General features: G+C 40.9%; 1 protein-coding gene across 1 annotated transcript in view; it reads right to left on the bottom strand.

The window, feature by feature from the left end:
- Positions 1–16,649, bottom strand: part of Ano4 (anoctamin 4) — a 235,532-nt gene that overhangs the window by 118,329 nt on the left and 100,554 nt on the right. The window contains exons 6-7 of the mRNA XM_059245810.1: positions 5,187–5,287; positions 1,800–1,844 (exon numbers count right to left, since the gene is read on the bottom strand). Coding sequence (XP_059101793.1) covers positions 1,800–1,844; positions 5,187–5,287 — 146 coding nt within the window. The remainder of the gene's footprint in view (positions 1–1,799; positions 1,845–5,186; positions 5,288–16,649) is intronic.

Genomic DNA, 16,649 nt, shown 5'->3' with positions numbered 1-16,649 from the left:
AACAACTTGTAAATCCAAGCTTCATAATGCATTCAGGAGCCATGGACATTAACATAGATAAGGAGGCAAGAGATGAATGAAGGCAGTTTATCCAGGTCTGTGTTTAGGTCAAGCCTTTTCACTTCATTTTGGCCATAGAGGACAATTTGCTTTCAAATCATCAGAACAAAGACAGGAATATAAGGAACGGTAGTGGGCATGAAGAGCATCAAATGGATCCTAGAAGTTACCCTGGAGCAGCATGTGCAGAATTCAAGAGGCTGATTGGAAGAGTGCAGAGCCCAGTACAACCCTGAGGTATAAGGCACACAGCTGTGCCAATAGGGGCACATAAGTGGGGACTTCATGGAATATAAATGGCTACTTGGCAAATAAAATCAGGGCTTGCTAGAATTAGAAGACTAGTCTTCAGAAGAAACAAGAACAGAGTGAGGTAAGAGGTAGAATAGGAGGTATACACACACCTGAGATTATTTTCACAAATATGACAATCACCTATGAACACAGGCTATGCATGAAGGCCCCAGAAACCCCATAGGGTAGAAACGAAGTGTTTTCATTTTACAGTGGTGGAAACAGATGTGTGGTGGGGCCCAGAGATCTGTGCCTTAAAACTCTCCAGGTAATTCTGGTTCTGGCTGAAATCTGAGAACTATTGACACGGGCTTGAGTATGGTGCAAAACTTCTACCAAGGAGCATTCTGTGGCCAGGGAGTAATCTAAATCATGGCGAGTGAAAACGCCATATCTATTGCCTAATGAAAGAGCTGCACAGAGACATGGTGAGAAATCACAACTTCTCAGTTTCTGTGGAAGCTGCTTTGCTCGCCATACTCTGCTGGTAAATGGCATACTTGAGGACACCCACCGACATGCATTACTTACCATTCTACATAGATTGTAAATAGACTATAAAGAATATATATTATATATTATCTTTATGTTACATATAGACTATAAAGAATATATATATATATGTTACATATATTCTTTATGTTACATGTAGACTATAAACGGTGGGTCTACATATTGAATCTCACTGAACTGAATTACCTTTTAATGATTTTCAGATAAACCCAAGGGATGCCCATTCAAGACATCAATTCAGCTCAGGGGGAGGAGGTACATAAGACCAATTAAGATTTTGAAGTTAGAGTCACCAATGATCACAAAATGAAGCCAAGGTAAGGATGTCACTGATATTTTCCCCTTTTCCTTGGCTTCTAATAGAACAACAAGGAAAACAAGAATTGGAAGGACACAAACTACAGGAAGGACAACATTTGTCCAATGGATTCTTTTTTCCCCCCATGCAGAGTACTGTAAGAGCTCTCCCACACAATGTGAATAGCGTATCAACCAAATGTCACTGATACCAAGGACTCTCCCATGATGCAGGAGTAGACACCAGCTTTTTGACAGGGTGACCGCTTGCAAATTACAAACAAATTACAAACAGTGGAGGGAGAAATTTATGTGGAAGACAACAGCTTCCAGACTAAAATTTCTCTGATCGGCTAGGATTTGGGGCAATCGGTTTTACAGGTCGGGCTAGACAAGGGACAACCTCAACACACCTGTGGATGCTGTTGCGCATGCTCCCAGGTGTGCCAGTGAAGGGGAGGACTCTGAGAAGGGCATCTGCAACTTTATTTTTCAGGTTAGTGTGAAAACGTTATTTGGGGGACATGCTTGGCAGTCACAGTATCATCTACCATCCTCCTGGGCTTGTTGGTCCTTGTCATTGCTAGAGTACATCAGCAGCAGAAAAAACCACAGGGACAGAGCGTGCTACTCACCTGCTCATGAACTTGTACCGGCGGGGCAGGTAATAGATTTTTCTCCTGGAAGAACAGCAAAAATGAAGCCAGTCGAGAAGAAAACCCACCGTCAGTTACAGTTTGAACTAGCAAGGAAGGAAAGGAGATCGGAGATAGAAGCCTGTAAGAGGTGAAGAAGAAAAAACTAAAGAGAGATTAACAAGGAGAAGTGAGTCAGTACAGACACGGGGCATGCGCGTGGCGTCACAACACCCTAGGGGACGGCGTCTATCACTACTTCTTCCTCTCATTATTATCATTTCTTCAGGGCTGCATCTGGCCTACAGCACATGCACAGGCAGGGTGATACGTTAGGGAGATTAGTATTTTGCATGGATTTAGTGGAGGTCGACTTTCATCAAGGGGAACTCGGAGGACTAAGGGCAGCAGACATAATTTAACAGATGTGTTATTACATTAAGGTAATATTTATATAGCAATTTGGGTTTACAGAATACTTTTATCACGATCTTGATAGAGGTATAAAAACATGTATTTCACATCTAGTACAAGAAAAGATTATTTCAGTAGTCAACTATAAATACCCACGTGGGCATAACCACCTCCTAACTGCTGACAGGTGAACTAACCAGGGAAAAACATAAAATCCTAGGAAACAAAAAAACCAAGAATGGGATACAGTAAAGATCTGCTATGTTGCTTCACTTTAGTTAATTTTTTAAAAAATATTTAAATGAGAACTCTGGGTGTAATTTGAGAGCATATGTGTTGGACACCTCATTAGACACAATCTCTTTACATAGTTCAAGTGTCTACCAAGGGATCAATCATGAGATGAGGGCAGGTCGGGTGCATTCTGCATGGTCACTGGGCTACTTCACTTTTGCAAAGAGGGGATTTTACATATCAAACAATATCTGCCACATTTGGGTCAACAGTTGCAGAGAATACAAAGTCAGAGATTTAGGCCAGGCAGAAAAAATGGACAGGCAAAACATGGAGTTTTTAGGATATCATATTCTGTATGATTCTACATACGATTTTATATGATTCTACACGATGACACATATTTATAAACCTGTGTATGAGCTTTAGACTTTAGTTAATAATATGCTATTGCTCCATCAAAACTGTTATATATACACATACCCACACTAACAGGAGATATTGGTAAGAAAACTGTAGAAGGTGGGAATGTGGGACACACTGTGATATCAGCCCAATTTTCTCTAAACTTAAAAAATGCTCAAAAAACAGCCTATCATTTTTAAATCACAAATTTATGGACACAGAGGTACTTAAGAAACAAGTTTATTAGAAATCTCCCACAAAAAGCTATTTTTACATTTCTTTTTTAATAACTGTAGAGTTAAACAGGGAGGAAACTAAACATGAGATTTAGAAGCACTGTCTACTGAAAGTAACAAATCATGTAAGATACTTTGGAACATTTGAGTTCAGCTAAATTGATATCTGTACATGTTCCTAAAAATGGTATAGTGGGGAAATTCCTCCTTTGGAACTACATGTGCCTCAGGCTAGAACCACATGTAAAACCAAGGACAATACATGCTCATGAAGTTTTGCATGCATCGGGTCATAACAGGTGATGCTAAACTCAGGTAAAACCATATCAATATTAGTGAGGCCAATTACTCTCACATATGACAGCATTTTCTCTTCAAACTGGTTTCCTGTAGGAATTCCTACATCTGAGAGTAGATTATTATTCAAATTCACTTTCAGTTTACTGCTTACATCCTGGTCTATTAGTGTTTCATTAAAAAACTATCCACGCTACTTGAGGCAGAACTTCTCTGCCATGAAATGTACATGCAATATATTTTCTATCATGTGAGGTCGGGCCCTTCAGATGTGAAATCCTTCCAAGTACTAAGAGGGTTGGCTTTGTATTAGCATCATTCAGGTTTCTGTTTCCTTAGGTTCTTTATTATAGAGATGTGTTCTTGCTGGAGGGGTTGTAAGTTTTAGACTGCAGAAGGGTTATTAATTTCTATCTAAATGTAATTTAGAGTGTTTTCTTTTTCCCCTTTGTTCTTAAACATAATATGGTATTAGTCCATATTACATAGTTATTATATCATCAAGTAATAGGATTTAATTATTTTAGCATAGCCTCTTTCAGCACAAACCATTGTTTTTCTTTCCTCCTTATTGTGTATTTGCGTGTGTGTGTGTGTGTGTGTGTGTGTGTGTGTGTGTGTGTGTGTGTGTGTTTGCCCTTGAGTTCTCAGCTTTCCTTTTCAACATTTTAAATACAGAAATAAATCATAAGACCAGGACTATGCTTATCTATTTTGAGAATTTTGCCTCCAGGAAAACAGATGCTGGAAACCCCAGCCTATACGTTGACTTGATATTAGGACATAGAGACCAATAAAGAAAATAAAACGTTCTGAGAGCTATATTACAGGCTTATGAATGGAAATTGACCTTCTGTAAATCTGTAAACCTGTAAATATCTCTCTCTCTCTCTCTCTCTCTCTCTCTCTCTCTCTCTCTCTCTCTCTCTTTCTCTCTCTCTCTCTCCCCCAACCCACCCCACTACCCCTTCTGAGTTTAGCAGACCACTGGTTTCCGTAATTTTAAAAGCCCACTAAGAAGCATTTTGAGAGTCGATACCATCTCGCCTAATTCTTGCCATCTATCTTGGTCTTATAGGCAAGCTGAAAACCCAAAGTACCTCTCACAAGTCATTTTTGAACTTTCCTTGGCACTAAATCCCTTTGCCTTTTAGCAGATTCTATTGGTGATGCTCCCCACCCCGCACCCCACTCTTCCACACACATCTCTGCAGTTGTGATTTCAGGTTTACTATCTCATTTTGTTTTTATCTAACAAAGGAAGATCACATTTCCTTAACCTATAATGAAACAAGAATAGACACTGTGAGACAAAGGCAAATTTATCCTTTTGAGTAACCTAGCAATCCATACAAAGTATCTTTACTTGGAACAATTAACATTTGTACTTATATAGAATTTATGACTTCTTAATTTTAAAAATAGATTATTTTTTAAAGATCATATTTTATGAAATTTCTTAAACTTATTCCTTGGAAAAACTGATTTTTATTTTTTTTTTCTGGAAGGTACTGTACTGCTCAGTAAAGACCATGGTATATGGTGTCTAGCTGTTCAAGGCAGCAATACCCAGAGATTCTAGAAATGGCATTTTCAAAATGCAAATGCTACTTGGAAATGCTACTTGATAGCAGGCAGGAGATTTATTTGCATTTTCTGAACATTAGGAAAATTTTCTGCTTTAATGACTTTTCCAGCCTGTACTATGCTTTTATTTGTTCCAAGAAACAATGTCATTAAGTTTACAGTGAAGCGGCAGAGAGAGAGAAAGAGAGCAGCAGGGAGACACATTCACACCTACCTGAAAGGCATCCTTACGTTCATTTGCTCTGCATATCTTCCAAGGACTTCCCATGGGGCATGCAACTTCACAAAGATAATGTCACTATTTATTAGAGAGGACTGAAACAGAAAAAAGAGACTAAATTGAAAAGCATATCCAAATTTCCCCCAGTTTCAATGCAGCTAGAACTGGGAACGTTTGAACTTGGAGTTTATAATGTGGGGCATTCTTTGGCAATAAGCCAGTCCCTTAAAGTGTGCACATAGTCATTTAACAAATATGTCCCTGTTCCAAGCACCGGAGACCCAGCTGTGAATAAAAGAAGAAAGAGGGATGTTTACATTATCCATAAATATTTAAAAGGGACATATGTGAAAACAAGTTTAGAAGAGGGGGATAAATTCAGGTAGTGGTGAATACTGTGAAGATGAGATACTGGGAAAGCGTTGTGTGGAGAAGGCACACACTACTTTAGACAAGGGGTCAAGGAAAGGCCTCTCTGGGGTGGCCTGAGCTGAGCCCTGAAGGAGGCACAGGAACCAGGCTGGGAGAAAGTGTGGCAGGTGTGCGCCAAGATGAGAAATTGCTGGGTGTGTTCAAGGGAAGGAGGCGTGACTAAGGGCTGTGAAGTAGAGGAGGGACATCAGAGGCTGAGAAAGTGAGCAGAAGAGAGCACAGGGCACTTCCTAGGCTGTTGGGTCTCCCTGTTAGAACATAAGGAAGCCATCTTGATTTTAGTGCTCAGTGATCACCGTGGCTTCTTAGTGGAGAAAAAATTATAAGAGAGAGAGATTTACTGAAAGGAGAGAAAGAGCGTCAGGAGATGGTTCAGCGGATAAAGCTCTTGCCACACAAGCATGAGGACTGAAATTCATGTCCCCAGATCCCATATAAAAGGCAGGTAGATATGACCCTGCTGTAATCCCAGCACTGTGGAGGCAGAGGTGAGTCTGTGAGGTCGAGGCTCATCAAGAGACCCTGCCTGAGTAAATGAAATGGAAAGCTATCAAGGAAGATATTTGATCACAACCTTTAGTCTTTGCACATGCCCACACATGTGAACCCACACACACGCAAACACTCATACCAACATGGAAAGTTATCAAGGAACTCATACAAAGTGGAAAGCTATCATGGAGTGTACCCCATAGCAACCTTTAGTTTCTGCACATGCCCACACATGTGAACCCACACACATGCAAACACTCATACAAACATGTGCATACATCACACACTCATACCCCCTCCCCAAAAGAATAAAGAAAAGAAATACTCGCAGCCAACAAGATGAAAACGGAAGTTGGCAAAGGATACAGAGATGGAGGCACCAATGAGACAAGAGATCTGAAGCTGGGCTGGTACCAGGCAGCTTTTCCCAAGGCCTGCATTGTGTCTTTGGGGGCTTTTAAATCGACGAATTACTCAGATAGGGAAGTAAACTAGACAGACCTTCACACCCTGATAAGCTCCCTACAGATTTTGGTCTTTGCCTATGGGAAGAGGGATGTGAATGACCAACTGCAAAATCTTTCTTTGGACTTTGCCTCCCATAGGGAGAGGAGAGTAATAGGAAGAAGTAGAGAGCAATCCAAAAAGTCTAAACATATAAGGTGGTCATTGGTTTACCCAGATCCTTCCTATGCATGCTGCATGCCACTTACACTGTTCTGTTTTGTTTTTTATAAGTCAAGAATGTTAACTTTATCAGGTCCTCCCAATTCTCTCTGCTGACAGCTAAGCCCTTATACTCCACCCAGGCCCTGACCACTCTGCCCAAACTTCCCTCAACTGCCCAGCTCCTGGTGCTGATAAGTAAGAGTTCCTTGGATCCTAAATTCCTTTCCCACCCTTCCTCAGTTTCCCTAACTCCTGGTGCTAACTAGTAGGCAGTCTCCAGACCACCAGCCCCAGGTTTCTACTCAACTAACTAAAAATGTGCAAATTCCAGGGCAAAACCAGAAACAGCTTAATAATCCAAGATGTGTCATCTCCAAAAATTATCAATCCAGTAATAATAGACCCCAATGAGAATGACCTGGAAGAACTTCCAGACAGAGTTCAAAAGAATGATAATAACTACATTCAAACAACTAAAAGAAGATAAAGTCTAAGGCATGGATGAAATGAGGATGTCAACACAGCTATGAGAACAGAAACCAACTGAAAGAATTACTGAAGAAAAACCAAACTCAAATTATGCTGGAAATGAAAAACCCAAAAATCCAAATAAAACCCTCAGTGTGAAGAAAGCCCCACCAACAGAACGGATCATGTGGAGGACAGGTATCAGGACTGGAAGACAAGGTAGAGGCTTTGAACCACTCAGTAAAGGTCACTGACGAATTTATAAAAATCCACATACAAAAGTTGAAGAGCTTTGGGAAATCAAGAAAAGATATAACCTTTGGATTATGAGCACAGACAAAGGAAAGGATATCATGTCAAAGGCATATGACAGACTCTCAGTAAAATCAAGGAGAAAAATTACCACACTTAGAGAAACAGATTCCCACCTAGGTACACACATACCTAGGTTCTGTCCACAGAACCAGAAAAGAACATCCCATGACATAATGTAATTAAAGCACTAAAAATAAAGGACAGAGGAGGATATTGAAAGCTACAAGAGGAAAAGGCCAAGCCTCTTAGGCCCCACAAAATAATACCTGATTACCCAACAGAAACTTTTTTAAGTCAGACAGACCTGGAAAGAAGTATTTCATGCCCTAAAAGATTACAACTGTCAACTCAGATATTATACCAGCAAACCCATCTATTAAAATTGAAGGAGAGATAAAAACAGATTAAAGGAATTTATGACCGCTAAGCCAGATCAACATGGGATACTGCTATACTTCAGTCCGAAGAAAAAGATAAACACACCAAAGAGGTCATAAGGAATAAATAAATGCCAGGACAGTTAATCAAAAGAGATCTAAGAGAACACTACAAAATCAACAAAATGATAGGAATTAAATATACATTTTTCAGTAGTAACTCTGAATATTAATGGCCTCTATTCCCCAAATAAAAACACAGACTAGTAGACTGGGTCAGAAGACAGGATCCGTCTTTTTCCCACCTCCAAGAGATAACCCCTCACCATCAACAACAGACAACAACCTTAGGGTAAAGGGGTTGGAAAAGGTACTCCAAGCAAATGGAACCAGGAAATATGCAGGCCGGTCTATCCTAATATCTGAGAAAAACAGACTTCAAACCCAAACTAGTCAGGAGACACCAAGGAAAAACTCACAGATGAGGACTGAAAAAGACTCCAGTAGCCCAGGAAATAAGACCAATGACCAACAGATAGGATCTCATGAAACTCAAAAGCTTCGATACAGCAAAGGAAACTGTGAAGTGAATTAATAGGTAGTCCACAGAATAAGAAAGCCATCTTTTTCAGCTATTTATGACAGAATACAACAGTGTCTAGAATACACAAAGAATCCTCAAAACTAAGCACTAAGAAAATAAACAACCCAATTAAAAATGGTGTATGGAACCGAATGGAAAATTCTTTAAAAAAGAAATGAAGATGACTAGGAAACACTTCAAAAAGTGTTTCAGCATCCTTAGCCATCGGGAGAATGCAAATTAAAGTGACCTATGTTAAGATGCTATGTCACCCCAGTTAGAATGTCCATCATCAGGAATACAATAACAATAAATATGGCCATGAATCTGGCAAACAGGAAAGCCTTACACACTGTCAGTGGGACTACAAACTTCAGAAATCAGACACAAGGTTTCTAAAAAAACAAAATCTAGAAACAGAAATGCTGTAGGACTCACCTATTCCACTTACCCAGACATATATACTACCATGGAGACACCTGCACATCCATGCTCATTACTGCTCTATGTGCAATAGCTAGGAAATGAACTCAAAAAATATATTCCATCAACATAAAAATGGATAAGAAAATGTGGCATACATACAAATGAAGTATTATTCATCTGTACAGAAAAAATGAAATTTATAGGTAAATGGATAGAACTTGGAAAACAATACACTGTGTGAGGTCACTCTAGCCCAGAAGGGCAAATTCCATATGTGGATCCCTGTAGTAGAATACTATTTTCAGGTATGTAACTTTTGCTTATGTTGCATTTGTTTAACTCTGTGAAGCTGTGTTACTGTGCCTGTATAAAACAACTGATGGTCTAATAAAGAACTGGGCAATAGCAAGGCAGGAGAAAGAATAGTCGGGGCTGGCAGGCAGAGAGAGTATATAGAGGGAGAAACCTGGGAGGAGAGAGGTAGGAGCCAGAGAAGGAGGAGGACTCCAGGGGCCAGCCACCCAGCTACACAGAGAGCCACAGAGTAAGAGTAAGATTTACAGAAGTAAGAGAATGGGAAAAGCCTACAGGCAAAAGGCAGATGGGATAATTAAAGTTAAGGAAAACTGGCTAGAAACAAGCCAAGCTAAGGCTGAACATTTATAATTAAGAATAAGTTAAGGAAAGCTGGCAAGAAACTAAGCCAAGCTAAGGTCGGGCATTGATAATTAAGAATAAGTCTCTGTGTGTGATTTATTTGGGAGCTGGGTGGTGGGCCCCTCCAAGGAAAGAGTAAAAACAAACAACAATAGATCCCAGCTTCCAATCTTTTGTTTTGTGTGGTTAATTCAGAGAAGAAGGAGAAGGCAGGGAAGCAAAAAGGAATCTTCCATGGAGGGGCATGTCAAGAGGGGAGGAAAGAACATTATAGATGAAAAGAAAGGAGTGAGGGATGCTGAGGACGGAAATGCTTCAGCAGGGAGGGGATTGGACTGTGGGGCAGGGGGCAATCAGGGAGTAGGGTGGAGACATAACCCAGAGGAAGGGAGTATAGAAATATGGAATCATACTGTCCTATAGCCCAATTTAAAAAAAAATGTAGTAGGGGGAGGGAATGCCGAGGTTTAACAGATTAAGAAGGGATTGAGGTAGAGAGGGAAAGAGAAGGCAATGAGTGGTGTAACCAAAACCAAGGATATATAAAGAAGCCTATTGAAACAGATCAGCTAATAAGCTAATTTCAAAATACAACTTAAAAAAAAGAATTCTAGCAGAATTGGCCTGCATGGGTGGACTACGTCACTTCCAGAAGGCATGGGTTATTAAATGAAAGTCACAGTACGAGGCATGGTGATTCTTCCCTAGTAGCTATTGGCTAGGGAGGCCCAGAGGTCTCCAAAACAACACCAATTATTGCCATTGCCCTTGGTTACCACCAGAAGGACACAGTAAGACCCTGTACTGAAAACAACACACACTTTGGCTAAATAGGAGACAGAAACATCAAACCGATTAGAAAATGTCATCTGTACTTTTAAACTTTCATAGTACTAAAAGAGGCTCTGCTGGGAGAGAAAATCTGTCAGTGGTCCTATCTAGTCCTGAACTATGCTACCATATGGACCTGCAGGTAAGGTGTACCTGCTGGTGCACTAGGTATGACTCTTATGGGATAACTGATTTTGATCGAATTTGAGACTCTCCACAGGACAGAATTTCATATCTGGTACTGTAATACTGGTCCAAAACTCATAGCTGGGAAGGACATAGGTCCTAGAGGAGAACCTGTTATTGTTACATTGTTTTTTTGTGTTTTTTTTTGTTTTTTTTTGTTTTTTTTCCTGAGACAGGGTTTCTCTGTCTAGCTTTGTGCCTTTCCTGGAACTCTCTTTGGAGACCAGACTGGCCTTGAACTCACAGAGATCCGCCTGTCTCTGCCTCCCAAGTGCTGGGATTAAAGGCGTGTGCCACCACCACCCGGCTATTGTTACATTGTTAAATGGCCATGTTGTCAAATTGTCTTCTAAATATTTATGTGTATATGCATAGACCCACGCTGCCCTCAACTGTGGTCAGAGAAGACTCTTTTTGCAGTGGATAGCGGTCCGTAGAGATAACTGGTCAAAACACTGAGAATAAGACCCTGGGTGCTCAGCCCTAGATGGGACATCTATATTATCCCAACACCTCCAAGGCTGGGGGAATCCTAGGAAAGAGGAGACAGGAAGAAAGTTAACAGCCGAAGGATAGGGAGATGTGCTGTGAAACACTGTCTTCAGAACATGGCAAGGCTATTGAAATCAATAACTCATAGCAGGTGTAGATACCTGCACAAGACCTACATGAGATTAAGCCAGCCCAAACAGTGGCATCGATGGGTAGATGTTTTTAGGCCCCACCCCATTCTGAGGAATTGTTGGCAGTGAAAGTAGCTGGGGGAGAGACAACCAATGTTTCCTGAACCCACTGAAAGTCTTCCCCTGCTCCAGTAGACGGCCCTACACTTGAGCACATGTGGGCAACACTAACTTACTGGGTTATTAAAAAAAAAAGGCATTGTGATGGTGGCACATGCCTTTGATCCCAGCACTTGGGCGGCAGAGGCAGGTGGATCCTTGAGTTCAAGGCCAGCCTGGTCTACAGAGTGAGTTCTAGGACAGCCAGGGCTACATCCCCCCAAACAAACAAACAAGACATGAAGTGTGGAGGGGCATGCTGGGTAGAATATGGGGGAACTAGAAGTGAAAATGGCGTGTGGATATGATCATATTTCATGTGTATATGACATTCTCAAACGTAAAAAGTTTTTAAAAAGAACGTCAACTTTAATTTTTGGGCAGTTGATAAAAATAGAAGCTTGACTTCATGTCCTCTCTGGGGTAAATCTTTACTCCAGGGAATTACATATTTTATTAATTTACTATGTGTATGGGGTGTTTTGCCTATCTGTAAGTCTGTGTAGCATATATGTGTGTGGTGCGTACAGAGCCCAGGAAAGGGCATTGATCTCCTGGAATTAGAATTGTAAATGGTTGTATGCTATGTGAATGGTAGTATTCTCAGGACCTTCTGTACATGCTATAACTCCCAAGAGAGAAGGGCAGTACCCATTTCCATAGTGGTAGGAGGGGGCATCTGAAAAATCAAACTTTCTGGACATCTGGACTAAGGAGAGGTTTTATTTTCTAACTTGGGACAAGTAGGGTCCTGAGTTTGGACCTTCTGGGGAGAAGGAACATTTCTGTTCCTCTGGGCCTGCAGTAAGCAGTGCTTGGTATAGAGGGGGCACATGCCCCCATATTTGTGAGACACAAAGGTTTTCTGCAAACTGTGAGCAGATGGACCAGTGCAGAAGAATGTTGAGAGTCCTGGGAAGTTGGAAATCACCATCGATGAAGGGGCCTTTAAAGCTGACATAGCTAGTCACCTTAAACAAGGAGTCAAAGTGTGGCAAGCCAGTGATCTATTACATCATTCTCCTTTTGAAAATCTGCAAGCTAAATGGTCAGGGGAATGTGAATGGACTCATGAATTGTGGTGTCCACTTAGGACAGACAGAAGTATGTGTGCACATTCACATTCTCCCTCCAACCTTCCCCCTCCCTCCTTCCCTGCTTCCTTCCCTCCCTCCCTCCTTTTTTCTCTCTTTCCCCCTCCACAGCCTGGTCCATGCATGATTGCAGTTGCATTTATGCTAATCAAGAGCATTTCAACATTTTAGGCTTCTGAAAAGACTGTGTTTTGCTTTCCAATGCACAGTATATTTTCAAAGTCGTAACGCACATGGAAGATCATATTTGAATGATTGGATTTCCTAAAATGTCATCTTTTGTTTATATTAAAGATACAGTTCTGAGTCCAGGATGATTTTGTGACATCCTCACTTGGGGTGTGTGTGTGTGTGTGTGTGTGTGTGTGTGTGTGTGTGTGTGTGTGTGTTGCTATATAGCTGGTCCCAAACTTCCTTAGCAGCCTAGGCTAGGCTTGAACTTGAAATCTTCCTGTCTCAGTTTTCTGAGGGCTTGAGTTACTGGTAAGTACCATCATGCCTTTATCACATGGAGATTTTAATTTTAATAGTGGAATTCTTTATGTATATAGTTGCATCTTAAATGCCTCCCCAAAGTCCATGTGTTGAAGGCTCCCATGTATATATGACTCCCATGTGTTGAAGGCTCCCATGTGTATATAACTCCTGTGTACTGAAGGCTCCTGTGTGTCAAAGGCTTCCATGTATATAACACCCATGTGTTGAAGGCTTTCACCAGTTTACAGGGATACGGGAAAGTGTCTGAACTTTCAGAAGGTAGATCCCAGTGGAAAGAAGTTATGTCACCATAGAAGTTTTAAACTGTATATTAGAGACCTGCTTCTTCCTGTTTTGTTTTCACTTCCTGGTCACCTTATGGTAAACACCTTTGAACTACCATGTGTTCCCTTGTAGCAGACCTAAAAGTGAAAGAGCCAATGCACCATGGACTAGAACTTCTGAAACGGTGAGCTAAGATAAATAGTTCCTCCTCTGCACGTTTCTCTCAAGTGTTGTGTCACAGTAGTGCAAAGCTACATTTCCTGTAAGATTATTTTTCTACCTTCCTATAAAAGAGTAAAATTATGAAAACGCAGGAACACAACACACAGGAATGTGATTGATTTGCATAATCTGAGAAACTCACCCAAACAGACAAACTTTTATTTAGAGCATAATATATGTTTAGAGTCTAGTTTCTCCATGGTTTTGCTGTGATGGCTAATTTTGCACAGAATAAACCAGCCCATGGAAAAACAACCACACTGGGATCTATATAAATGCATGGAAACAGGAAGGAAAATGCAGGAAATCATCCCACTCAAGGATCATCATCAACGCCATGCTTTGGGGAGTGAAAAAGCCAAGTTCTTTACCTGAACATTTGTTTGCTTTGTTCACTAAAATTCCAACGTGGTAAGCCCATGATGTTTTTCAGGAAACCGTAGCTTATTTTTACTTATTTTCCTTGACATTTAAATAACTTTTATTCACAGTGCTTTCTGCTGTCAAAGCACTTTTATGTGTTACCTCATTTTATCCCTACCCAAGCTTATGAGAGAGGCTTTCCTGGGTGGTTTGGAGAAGAGAGAGGCAGATTGGCTGACTCACGAACACACAGAAGGTCTGTCCCGGATGTAGCTGATCCTGTGCCCACAGCTCTGGGTACCTTTGCGAACTTTATCTAGTGGCTTCTTCAGGTGCACATTCCCTGAATTGTTCTTCTATTGCCTTACACAGGATAATCTTGAAAGAACATTCTACTTTAGAAATAAAAGCAACAGAATCAAATGACACTCCCATTATAGCTGTAAAGAAAACAGCCAGGCAGTGGTGGCGCACACCTTTAATCCTAGCACTTGGGAGGCAGAGGCAGGTGGATCTCTGTGAGTTCAAGGCCAGCCTGGGCTACAGAGTGAGTTCTAGGAAAGGTGCAAAGCTACACAGAGAAACCCTGTCTCGAAAAAAAAAAAAAAGAAAAAAGAAAAGAAAACTTAAGCTACCAATGAACCAAATTTGGACTGGGGGATGTCACATTTATTTTCATTGTCTTGAGAAAAATGTTGACCAATTCCCAAGAATAATGATAAATACTTGTTTGTGGGTTCTGTGTGTTTTTGTGCATGTCTAAGTGTGCCCCTTTTACATGATCATGGGGAAAATTTAGTGTATGTGGTTTATTATTTGTGTTCAACTATTCAAGCAGTAACTAATAACGCTGACCTATACAGAATACTTTCTGAGCTCCATCCCTGAATAATAAATGTGAAACAGATGACTGGTAATTATACAGCTCATACATCACTCTTTTCTCTACTGCTGAATGATTACGCTGCCATTTAAAACAGATCTTTCTGTGTTATTAAGTGTCCCTTGCCACAAAAATCCAATCGCGCAAGTGTCAGAGTGAACAGAAGTGAAAATGGGTTATGTCATTAAAATACTGCAATAAACGTTCCTTAGGGTAGAACCTTGGTGAAAGGAAAAATGATGGTTTAGTGACATTTGGACACATATGCTCAGGCAAACAGCTAGAGAAATTATCAAGTAGCACAGGAACTACCTGTAACAGAAATAGATAAAATATTCATTTCTTTCTTTTATTCAACAGGAATATATTTAATATCTTCTAAGTACTAGATTCTAGGAATAAAAAAGCATGCAAATCACAGTCCTTGCCTTGGGGTGTAAGAATTTCATAAGTCAGTGTTAAATAGAGCCATAGGAGGAGAAAGTAAATAAAGGAAGCCCTATACCATAATCTAACACAAGTGATCTGTCTCACAAAGAAGTTTGTGCGTGTGTGTGTGCGTGTGAACTTCAAAAGAGGGTAGCTAGGGCTCATATAGGTGTCCTTAATTATCTACTGGTTCCCATTATTATTTTATAGAATGATAAGTTATATTTTAAAACCCTGAGGATAGTGTGTAGGGATCGCTCTAAATATCTTGTGATTGACATAAAGCCAATAGTTAGAGCCAACTTGCAGGCTAGTTCTGCCACTCACTCCCTGTGTGTTTCTGGAAACATTCATTAACTTGCCTGCACATCTTGCAGGGTTCCTCTAAGTCTAATATGTGACTGGACAGACACAAGTCCGACAAGGGAGTATTCCCTTCTTCCTCCCATGCTTACTAGATGTTTGGCTGGCATCCGGACACTAAAAACTGACTGGTGCTAGAGTGTCTCAATGTGCCTATAAGCTGTGAAACTGATGGAGGAATATACATTCCTGGAGGGTTAAAGATCTGAGGGAAATCACTAAGCAATTTCAGCTCCTCCCAGGGGGCTACTATCTATCCAGCTGTGTGCCACTGGGCAAATGACTTGCTCTTTTCTGAGCTTCGGTTTTCTCTGAAAAATGAGGGCATATGTCTCTAAGGAGACTGTTTTTGTGCCTGTTATTCTTGATTTTCTTAGAGACACATCAGAGTTTGGGTGTAGTTTGAAGAGGCTTTTTGGCTGATTCTGATGGAGCTGGCTGATGTAATTCCTTCCTACTGTGTGTGCATATTCATACACACACACACACACACACACACACACACACACAGAGAGAGAGAGAGAGAGAGAGAGAGAGAGAGAGAGAGAGAGAGAGAGAGAGAGAGAGAGAGAAGAGAGAGAGAGAGACAGACAGACAGACAGACAGACAGAGACAGAGAGACAGAGGCAGAGGCAGAGACAGACGGACAGACAGACTGTACTCCCAAGGGAAAGAAGCATTGGTAGTACTATCATATGGCTCTAAATGACCAAAGCACTCATTCCCTGAAGATGACATTAGCTTCTGCCATAGGAAATAGCCTTTAACAGACTGTTACATGGGATTCCCCAAGGACTCCATTCAGCTCTAGTCTCCTTTTCCTGACTCTCCCTGGATGATCTCACATCTTCCCAATAGCATTCAGTGTCATCTGATACCTCCAAGATAGCATATATTTGGACCAGAGTACTTGTCCAAGTTCCAGATCACCTTAGCCAAGGCTTACATAATGTCTGCTCTTGGCTGTCTTGCTGGCATGTCTGACTCAAGATGTTTCCCTAGACCCACTTCTTCTCCCTGATGTCACAGTTACCCACTTAGCGGTTCAAGTTCAGCAGTCACCCTGTACCCATTTATAACTCATGACACAGCCATTTAATCACCAAGTCTTATTGATTTTATC

The sequence above is a fragment of the Peromyscus eremicus genome, chromosome 18 (assembly GCF_949786415.1).
Source record: "Peromyscus eremicus chromosome 18, PerEre_H2_v1, whole genome shotgun sequence".
Classification (NCBI taxonomy): domain Eukaryota; kingdom Metazoa; phylum Chordata; class Mammalia; order Rodentia; family Cricetidae; genus Peromyscus; species Peromyscus eremicus.
This window is presented reverse-complemented; position numbering and strand designations above follow the sequence as displayed.